This window comes from Manduca sexta, unplaced genomic scaffold (genome assembly GCF_014839805.1).
Source record: "Manduca sexta isolate Smith_Timp_Sample1 unplaced genomic scaffold, JHU_Msex_v1.0 HiC_scaffold_1732, whole genome shotgun sequence".
Classification (NCBI taxonomy): Eukaryota; Metazoa; Arthropoda; class Insecta; order Lepidoptera; family Sphingidae; genus Manduca; species Manduca sexta.
In genome coordinates, this window is record NW_023592626.1 from 2,344 (window position 1) to 13,689 (window position 11,346).

General features: G+C 33.6%; 1 protein-coding gene across 1 annotated transcript; it reads left to right on the forward strand.

Annotated features, from left to right (window-relative positions):
* Positions 1–870: 870 nt before the first annotated feature.
* On the forward strand, positions 871–11,163 carry LOC119191638 (the record flags this gene model as incomplete). The annotated part of the gene is made up of 4 exons (XM_037445527.1): positions 871–1,187; positions 2,875–3,356; positions 6,909–7,010; positions 11,007–11,163. Coding segments are annotated over exons 1-4 (952 nt in total), but the record flags the coding sequence as incomplete, so codon positions are not given.
* Between the last annotated feature and the right edge of the window lie 183 nt (positions 11,164–11,346).

Consider the following 11,346-nt stretch of genomic DNA (forward strand, 5'->3'; position numbering starts at 1 on the left):
TTACGGTTTTATGTAAATTGGCTGAAATATAACGACTAAATTTGAAAGGGCGTAGTTGTAAAAAATCTCGTGGGTCGGGATTTACGCGGGAAAAACTTGGTGAGACACTAATTTCTACGCGTGTGAAGCCGCGGGCACAACTAGTTTATTATTACATTATTCTTACAAAAAAATACATGAAGTATTCTAATGAAGTCTATTGTAACCCACGCCCTTATTGCTCGAAGAATAAAAGCAGGTCGAGATACATCATGTGGCACAACCACGCTCCATCGAGTTTATTGAAGCTAAGACATTTAATTTCCAGTCGCAGACCACGAACAATATTTTATGTAACAAAGTTCAATATACCTTAAAGGACTCAGTAATACGTAGGCATTATTCCGTCTATACAGAGTATTTTAACATCATGTTACTAAATGAAGGCACATATGTACTGTAAAAACACTTTATTATAAGTTACTTGGGCATTAGATGTAAAATAAAAAAGTGTAAGTTTCGTACAAAATAAATATTAATATAAAGTAATTTTAATTTTGCGCGCTAAAGCCACTAATTCTACTCTAAGAGAATTCGTTGCAGCGGCAACAACATAATTTCAGTAAGAAATACATCCACGCACACGCCATATTCGCATTAAACTACAAAATGATTAAAAAATCAGAAAACTAAAACCAGGATTTTTGATGAAAATATTAGGATGATTTTTCGCACAATGTCAACAAAGGTAAAAGACGAGTATATGGTTTTATTTTGTAATGCTATGTCAAAATGATATGTAATGCTATGTCATAATGCCCTGTATAAATGTCGAGCCAGCAAATCTGATTTGAATGATGTTAACATAAATCTTTCTATCTTTACAGAATGCACCATCAATTCACAACAGAACACAGAAGCATCACCAGATAACAGTGTAAAAATGACTATAAATTTAAGTGATTTGCATATGTGACAGGTGCAAGTGTCAAAAACAATGTATTGCTGTAGAGAACCGAAACTAATTTATGTCACTATCGTTCTTTTGCTCAAAATTGAATTGCTGAGCAGTGCTATGGAGTCGAAGAAGTCATCTATACTGGTCGCGCAGAACGCTGACGATTTGAAGTCATTAGAGTTGTGCACTACGAGGAACCAGCAGAGGCTCGGTAGCGTATTTGGGAACTTCACGAGACATCACAAGAAAGGTAAGGTTTCACTAGTATTTTACACAACTACTATCAGTACTAGAGACTTTTCCGCCCATAGACCCACCACTACAACTCCTGCAAGCCCGGATCAGCAGTGGCACGCATTTTATGGCACCGAGCAGTGAGAGAATTAGGTCGTCGAGTCTCAGGGAGCACTGTTTTATTTTTATTCCGCAACGAAATCAATCAAATAAAAAGGTAGGAGTTAGAAACATTAATTGTCCAACTTCCTACAGTAGACGAAGTTCGTTCCCAGACTACGTTGGTAATACTAATATTTTGACAATTAGGTGACAAAGTACGTCATACGGTTGATGGAAAATGTCATCCAAAACTGTAACAGATGAGACAATCATGATACACTATTAGTAGTTGTTGGACACTCCATATCGAGTATCTTCGTATCCTTTGAGTTGCAAACTATCACATATTGCAAAGCATTAACTGAGCTTGACATTGAAGCATGTCAAGTACATTGCTACTACAGTTAAAATGACCCCATTTTACAGCAAAGTGTGCACATAACCAGAAATCAGCAAACGTTTCGACGAAATTCGCTTATATTTTACTGCAATTCGAAGTAATACACATTATAAATTTCTCTGAAATGTATACTTTGCTACAATTTTCACATTAAATACATTAAATGAGTTGGTATTAAAGACATGAATAGGTAACTCCGGTATTATAATGTAATAATGCTAAGACTTATATAGATCATGCGTTTTGATTGGTTTATAAATGTACCACTACTTTGGGAAGAATGCTCATAATTTGTCTCAGTTAGTACCATTAGGTGGTTCGCTAGAACTCGTTTTGTCAACCACACCACGTAGGTAAAGTTAACTTTGGTCCAAAAATCTTGGTGACTCAATTACAATTATTTGGTAAATAGAATTTTAACAGCCGGCATAATTATATCGACTGGCGAGGGACATATTTGGAGTCCACTACGCTTACTACCTTATAGTGTCACTTGTAAAATCTACGATGCGGCACATTGTCACTATTCTTCTTATGTTTTCAACTCGCATCACTGTTCACTGAATTCGTAAAACTCATTAATTTAATAATGATATATGCATTTAACACATACCAAGTTCATATGGATTTCATGACGAATTTCTTGAATAATCACAAAGATAATTTGCCAATTAATTGTAATTCTAGGCAAATGCCTAACTTGTTCGATAATTACAAGGTTATATCTAAGATAATATTATTACCTAATGAAGTTAATTGAAATACGGCCCACCTGAAATCTTACGAATACTCTTGAATTTAATTATAAAAGAAAGATTATGAAGCTCATTGTATTATTGGAATTTGATGGAGTATATAAAATGCTATAAATCTTTTAAGCCGATTAAAAATAAGTCTTATTTTAGAGGAATTTGGGTCATTATAAAAAGATGTAGGTTAAATTTTTTTTTACCTTTATGAGATTTATGTGTAACTTCTTTTGACTCGATGTATGGAGATCCTTTACAAGTTTGTAAATATACGATTAGATATTATGTTTTATATTTTCTAGTTCATCGTATTTAACAATGTTTGTGTTAGTCCCTCGCATTTAGCGTCTAATAATTATTAATGTAATTTTAAAACTGATAACATTAATACCAACTTTATATTTAATTTACTGTTTTTTATTACGCCACGTGTACATAAAGTATGTTTCCAGGTCACAGAAGAAGAACAACAACATCTACATCAACAACAATGGTTTACACAACATTTGAAAACTATGGATCAACTGAAATACCAACAACTACTGAATACACACTTAGTGTACACCCAACGTATCCCAAATTACCGAAACCTCTACGCCTTTCATCCTCCACATTAGATAACGATTATAATGACGATGTAAATAATATAGATAACATTATAGAAGAGCAAGTAAACGAGCTAAATAGAAGGCATAATAAAAATAGAATAACTAGTAAAGAACTGGCTGAGGAATTAGACGAAACGTCACTATCAAAATCGTTGAATAAAGTAAAGAAAATGTACAGAGACTCAACGGCTTCGGCTGTGAATAAATTAAGTGGGAAAAGTGGTAAAAGTGGAATATTTTTGACTGAAAATTGTACTACAGTTATAGCCCAGATAGGCACGACTGCGATACTACATTGTGAAGTTAGTGATATAACAGAAAATACAGTAAGTATCTTATTTACATGATTTATACTATTTGCATCACGAAACTTAAATAAATTATCGTCAAGTATAAAAATTTAAGTGGACAACACTGCCGTGCTAAGCGCAAAAACGGCATGTTATTTCGAGATAGTCACAGTTTTGTAAATATATTTGTATAGTTTTGTATGTAAAACTGAGATAGATAAATTCTTTTAAGGTTTTTTTAAGGAGTTCTAAATAAGATACCGTTATTTAGGTGAGTTCATTAGATGGGTATTTCTTTAAGCTATCTGACGACATAAAAATCAAGATTTTGATTTTTTTGAGATACCGCTTTTGAGTTTAGCACGGCAGAACAGTTTAGTGATGTCAAAACTCTTGTCAAAGGTGTACGAACGACTTCAAACCCTAACAACCCAGAAGTGTTGAACATTAATCTATTTGCTGATATAAATTCTGTTTTCACACTGTAGAACCCAACATAGGTACCTGCGGTCCCAACTGTAACAAAGTTTTGCATATAAATAACCTACATTCAAATACTTACTATTCGTGTAATAAATTTTCGTGATTTATGCATTCATACAATCGAAATATATTTAAAGTAAAACAAGCTAGCACGGGTCTTATCGAACGGGGAAACTTATTAAACTCCTAAATAGCTCACATTTCGCGACCCTTTTTTTAATACATAATGTAAGTCAAACGGAAAGATACAACTGCGTTGTAGATTTGTCTCCCAAAATAGCTTCTTTGACCAACTGCTGACAAAATTGGAATGAAAATGTTGTGATTTGTAAGATCATTAAGATTGGTTTAAGTTTGGTTTTACTGGCGTGGTACTATGTATGTATGTGTAATAAGCTTGGTGGAAGCGCCAACCTATCATTTAGTATTGTAGATGTCATAGATTTACGATCAAGTGGATTCACATACTCATTTACAACTTCTATTTTTAAAATAAATTCATTCATGGTAAATACCTATTTGTTTTAAGTCAGGTTTCTTGATTAATTTTTGATTACATCTGATAAATGATATTCTTGTTGAATATCATTTGGAATGTTAGCATAGATTGTTTAGATTCGTAACAAACCATCAAAATTAATAGTTCAGATGTTTCATTTGCGTTTATTGTTATAATATTATCATAGTACGCCGTGAAGTTCGTAAACATCTTTTGCTAATATTTTAAGGTTAGTTTCTGATAGTTTATGACACCTTCAATATTTTTTATATGATATCTAGTAATGCTTATTTTCTCCAGCCTATCATAATATGATGCTTAAATTTTAATTAAGAATATTTACTCTTTATTTTACCAAACCAAGAAACCATATGAATGATATAGTATTTCATTGTTTATTCTTTGACTTGAACCTAGAATCAATGATTTTACAAAATAATTACGATCTCAATATGTTGAGAATTACTCGAAATACCTACAAAGCAGTAAAATTTTGAATAAAATATTCAAACAGTAATTTGTATAGAAACATTACAAATACCAAAACAGCTCATACAACTTATCCATGCTTTTATAATCCAAAAATTACTCAGTAAACAACCTGAATTATTATGGAACGTAATTTACCTCGCCAGAAAGAGGCCCTATCCATACCCATCAAATATTGGAATTCTATCATTGTTTACAAAAGTATGTTTGATTACATCTTTCAAACACAATTTTGTTGTTTGTTCTACTGGAATATGTAATTCTTATTACGTAATATCCAGAAAAGGTCTGTAATTTCCGATATATGTATTCAATATAATAAAGTCAATATGTATTGTGGGTAGAGCGTTGCTGGGGACAGTGGAACTGATCAAATATCGTAGGTATGTGACTGAAACCTCGATCGTCAAAGGCATATCTATGAGAATTGAGACTAAGACGTCGGTGTACTGAAGCGATGTTTGTGTTGAGTTGACGAAGCAATAAGGACTAGAATTGTGATTCAAATATTCAAATCATATTTTGTAATTACATACCATCGCTGGCACATGTACATTTTATAACGTTACCTATTCAGTACGCAGTTACCTATAGAATGCTTGAGGTTAGTTGAGAAACTTGTGAAAGGATCTTCAATTTTTACCACTGATATATAAAAAAGCCAGGTTTAAAGTATGAAGAGAAAACGGATCATTAAAGGTCATATTGATAATAAGCGATAAGATGGGTCTAAAAAGTAGCCAACATGGGTACCCACACTTCGAGAGCTATTTTCGTTTTTTTAGGTTTACTCTGTCATTAATATTTTTTCTTGTTACGTATATTTTAGTACATGGGTCCCACGACTAAAAATACATACTGTATAATATTTCTGTCTCAAAATTTCTTCATCTATGACATTCATTCTCTTTAATCTCGCCTCAGACTTTTTTAAAATACGAATACATAAACAGATGATTAATAAAAAACTCTTTGGTTTACTTACGATCTAGGCTATGATTAGGAATTCTTATTTCAAAATTACAGATATTTGAATTTTATTTGTCTAGATTGTGATACATAGTTAAATCTACATCACATGCTTGGTTGGGTTTAAATCTATCTTTAAACCCACGTGTAGACGTCATTTAGAAAATGGGCTTTGATTAAAATCTGATAGGTTTTCTGATAAGTTTCATAAATTTTCCAATAAAAATAACCCCGCCATTTTCGTTTTCAAGTTTATTTGTTGAATAAATTACTAAGGCCTCGCCAATATCGGAGACTGAGGTATTGGTAAACGTAAATATGAATTAGGGTCCCTGGCCGGTTTGAAAAACTATGCCAATAGATTTAGTGAAATACAATTTCCACTAGGCAAATATTAAAATATCTTTTAATACGGGTACAGACAAGTGGCCCTACTGTACCTGATGGTAAGTGGAATAGGGTCCAATAGAATATCGATGGACAAGAGATGATTACTCCTCGGCCGTGACACAATTGTGCTGGCCTGTTGGTATTGGACATACACAGGCTGATCTCGGAACGCGACACGGAACGCGTTCTGTGAAGGCTGATGGTTCTGGTGGAATGTAAACAGTTGTAATATACTGATTAATGCTTTAGAATACTAGCTTTTGCTCGCGGCTTCGCCTACGTGAAGGAGTTTTCCAGGATAAAATTCCGCTATATATTTTCCCGGAATACAAAGTCTATAACCTTCCCAAGGTCTTAAACTATCTCCATACCAAATTTCATAAAAAGCTAGTAGATTTTGAGCAAATCTATAACATACAGACAGAAAAGGGGACTTTTTTATAATATGAATGTATCTCATAGAGTCGATCGCAGGCGTCGCTGTTTCGCCTCGTCCGCTGCTTGACGTAACCTTTATGAACAATATTTTTTTTCATGGCATAACTTCAAGCTTGTGGTAACCTGTTTCAAACCACTAGCTATGTTTAACCAAGCTGCTCGCTATCTCGTTTATACAAAATTCACAACAATTTTCTAGTTCTATAATAAAACTACGAGTGAAACATTTCAAAATGAAATTAATTATTTATTGAAAATTGTTCTATTTTGTACAAAACTTGAAAATGTTTAATGGAAACTCAAATGAACTATGTTTTCAGGTAACTTGGATAAGGAAAAAGGACTATTCCCTACTGTCAGTTGGTTTAGTAACTTACAGTGCTGATAATCGATTCTTCTCAGCGCACGGGAGACATGTTAAAGTAAGTTTTATATCATTACCATAATCTTTTATTAAAAGAAATATATATTCGTCTTAGTGACGAGACGAGCGTGCCGTTCGCCTGATGGTAAGCGATACGACCGCCCGTAAACAGTAGAAATACCCAACCTTGAATTACAAACTATTGTTATGTAATTCACTGCGCTCACTCATCCTGAGACATGAGATGTTAAGTCTTAATATGTCCAGTAGTTACTGCCTACAATACCCTTCAAACTAAAACACAACAGTGACTACATAATGCTGCTTGGCGGCAGAAATAGACATTGCGGTGGTACCTACCCAGGCGGACTCTCACTTATAAAAGGTCTACTATCAGTAAAATTATAATGTAATTACCATAATGTAAGTAAATATAGCCAAAAGTAGACGCCAATGTTTGTGTCATTACTGATACGATATCAACATCATTACCATAAGGATCATTATCAACAGACGTCAGACTTGAAGATGATTACTGTCATTTACCTAAGGTTAACCATACTGTAGAGTTTCATTCATTATAATTTTTATTTGGTAGTGATGATACAAAATCATTACCATCCGTTTTATATGTTAGAAGCATGCCACGATTTGTACATATACGTCATTACTTAACAGACTCATATAATAATATCAGCCCTGTATTATTTACGGTCCCATTTCTGGGCACGGGCCTCCTCTACTTATAAGAGGGATTAGGCCTTAGTCCACCACGCTGGCCTAGTGCGGATTGGTAGACTTCACACACCCTCAAAATTATTATAGAGAATTTCTCAGGTATGCAGGTTTCTTCACGATATTTTTCTTCATTGTTAGAGCAAGCGATAATTCACAAAGAATACACACTTAGAAAAATCAAAGGTGTGCGCCCTTGGGTTTTGAACCTGCGGACATTCGTCTCGGCAGTCCGTTCCACACCCAACTAGGCTATCGCCGCCTTAGCAATAGACTAAGAAGATGAGAAATTATTTATAACATTCTACTAATAAATTGTTTTGTTCATTACCGTCTACCGCAATAACCAAGTAAACTTTACTTAATTTAACAAGCGTATTAATATTTGAGTTGCTAAAGGCAGTTCCAGGTAAATGAAAGTACTCAGAATTTAAGGGAACAGAAATTTGATTAAAACTAGTTAAGTTGGCAAAATAAATTATGTTTGTCAATTACTTTTGACTTTTGAAGCATGAAAGTAAATATATTTGTACTTAGAATTATGGATGTAAGAACTTTTATTTATAAAGTAGAGTGACCGAAGATAGCCTTGTTCCTTATATGGCCCGTCATAATATTTTTTTTTAGTGATGTGATGTCAAAATATACTACTACTTTTTTTAGTTCTTTTATTCCCTTCAAAAGTAATCGTTATAAATATAACGATTACTTTATATTTATAACATTACAGTTTCATGTTAGTTAACTGAAATCAGTTAACTTACATAAAACCGTAATGTACTATTAACTTAAACCTTCTTCAAGAAAAATCCGTTCAGTGGATTTTGAGAAAATCTATCAGATACAGGCAGCTTTTGGGGACATTGTTTTATAACATGTATAGAGATATATTTTCATAAAACGATTTGTTCGAACGAATCAAGTTCTGATAGTAGGATAATACTGCTATGGATTTAGATCATAATCTTCACGATATCGACTTAATTATGAAACAATGTCTCATTAACGATAATTATGTACACACGGTATAAGTTAATTATGCTTCAATTGGCAACTATTAAACTAATTAATATTATATGTGACATTAATTAACATGCTGGAAATAGACAAAGCACACTGGTGGTAGGTCTCTCATATGTGAGAGTCCGCCTGGGTATGTACCACCGCAATGTCCATTTCTGCCGCCAAGCAGCAGTGTGTAGTGACTGTTGTGTTCCGGTTGAAGGACATTGTAGCCAATGTAACTACTGGACATAATAAGACTTAACACATCATGGCTTTGGATGGCGAGCGCAGTGAAATACCAAACAATATTTTGTAATTCATGGTGTTGGATGGTGTTTCTACTGTTTATGGGTGGTCGTATCGCTTACCATCAGACAAAGGATAAGCTCGTCTCGCCATTCAAAGCAATAAAAAAAACATAATGCTTGTATGTAATAAACAGGCTCGAAGTACCTCCAAACAAAAGTAAAAAAAAATATAATTTAATATCGTGATTGAAATTAAAATTGAAAACAAACTTTTGTTTTACTAACAATATGAACTGAGAATTGTTTTTTGCGTAAAATGTTTCCTAACCTTTTGTTTTAATTAAAGTATTTGGATTCGCAGCTGCGTCAGAGGGACCAGAGGTTCGTCCCAGATGTAATGAATACTTTTTTATGAAAATACAGCATTACGCTCGCGGATTTTACCACGTACAATACATATAAGAATAGCTGGACCCTATACCAAGTTTTGTTAAAATTGATTCAGTTATATAGCATTGAAAGGGTAACAAACAATTTTACATTTATATTAGTAAGGATATTTGTTACAAGTCAATGTTACTAATAAATAGACGGACCCGCTGAATCAAATTTTGTAAAATTTAGACCGATATAAATTAACATATTATCAATAATAAAATTCACGCAACTAATTTTAGCTTTACTTAAGAAATATCTACATATTTTGAAGTATTGTAATCGTATGTGGCATACAATAAAGTATTTTCATTCATTCATTCATAAACATACACAAACTTCGGATTTATATTCAACATGATTATGATTGAAGTCTCTGCCAAGTTTAGGGCTGTTAACCGTCCCAACAGGCCACTACAGGTCAACAGAGCATTATTCTAAATGCAGTTGAAATGTAATCCGAGCATTAAACAGTACAGGATTAGTGCCGCCAACCAATTCAGTTATTGGCAATGACAGTTGTTTGGATAAAGGCCAATGCTGAACTGTATTATTGATTATGGACAACCTTTGATAACCGTGTCGGTTGAACAAGGTGTTTGATTGTTCTTTAATAGTTTTAATGTTGTTTTATTTTTATTTATTTCGGAGTTTGTATGCAGCAAGGATATGCTAATATATAAGTTATGTTGGTTTTACAGGGCAAGATATTGAGTCACTAGCCGAAATTTATAGATATTATAGGGCAAGATATTGAATGATTAGCCAGAATTTTATGAAAAAAAAAATATATTTAAGTATAAAAAGTCAATTTCATACGCCCGCACGGGATAGGGGCGAACCAGATAGATAGTGTTGCCAGTAAAACTAAAACAGGAAGATAATCCAAAAGTATAGTATACTTACATTATAACTGGCAACAATATTTTGTTTATCATAAAGCTAAAATTTAATTACTTAAAAAGTAGGTTTACATGTATCACAGCTTTAAAATGTGGGTTACACCTCTACCTACTCTTCAAAAGAGAAAATGGCGTAATGCTATATCTGTAATATCAAAGACTACTCATTTATACGGAATCAAATAAATGTTGTCATTGGTCAAAAAATAGTACAATATTAATTAATATCGAAGCCGAAATGAATCTAATCATCAACTGTCCTGACAAAAAGCAATAAAAACCCACATCATTCAGACCGGCCACGCTATAAATGAAAATTAAACACCAAAATCCATTTGGACAACGCTAGACAGTTTGATAACCACCGTTTATTGTCAACATTGGAATCGCTTTCAACGGCCCATTCCCTAGAGGCCCTGATAAAACTTGTCTTGTTCTGTTTAATTTGCAAATTAACACACGGCTGACTGGCGGTGGTTCCAAATTTAAATTGTTTCTCGAATTTTGTTTATGATAGATAAATATTTGCGCGTACTGGTTTCTGTGTTTGAAATTAGAACAAACGAATAATGAGATGATTTTGAATTTAGAATTCCCGTGATATTTTGAGCAACGAGATTATAAATAAACAGGAGTACCGAAGAGGTAGATTGGCCGCACACTTTATCTCGTTCTCAATTGGTCTATCTAGTGTCTATGGATAGAAAATAATAATAATCTTTGTTACAGGATTGGGCATTGCATATACGTTTTGCGACGTCAGCTGACGGTGGATACTACGAATGTCAAGTCCCGACTCATCCACCAACCAGTATATTCTTCAAGCTTGTCTTAGTGGGTATGTACAAAAATACTGTAGTACAGAAGATTTTCTACTATGGTTCAGGTAACTCTTCAACTTGCACTACTGTATTATACATAGGGAATAATAGTGGAATTGAATAGTCTGATCACGTAAGAACGTCGCGATCCGGGATCAGACTGTGTATATCCGACTCCAACAGGCCGGCATAATTGTGTCGAGTGTCGAGGAGTACCTAATGATTTCTCGTCAGTCGATATTCTATTG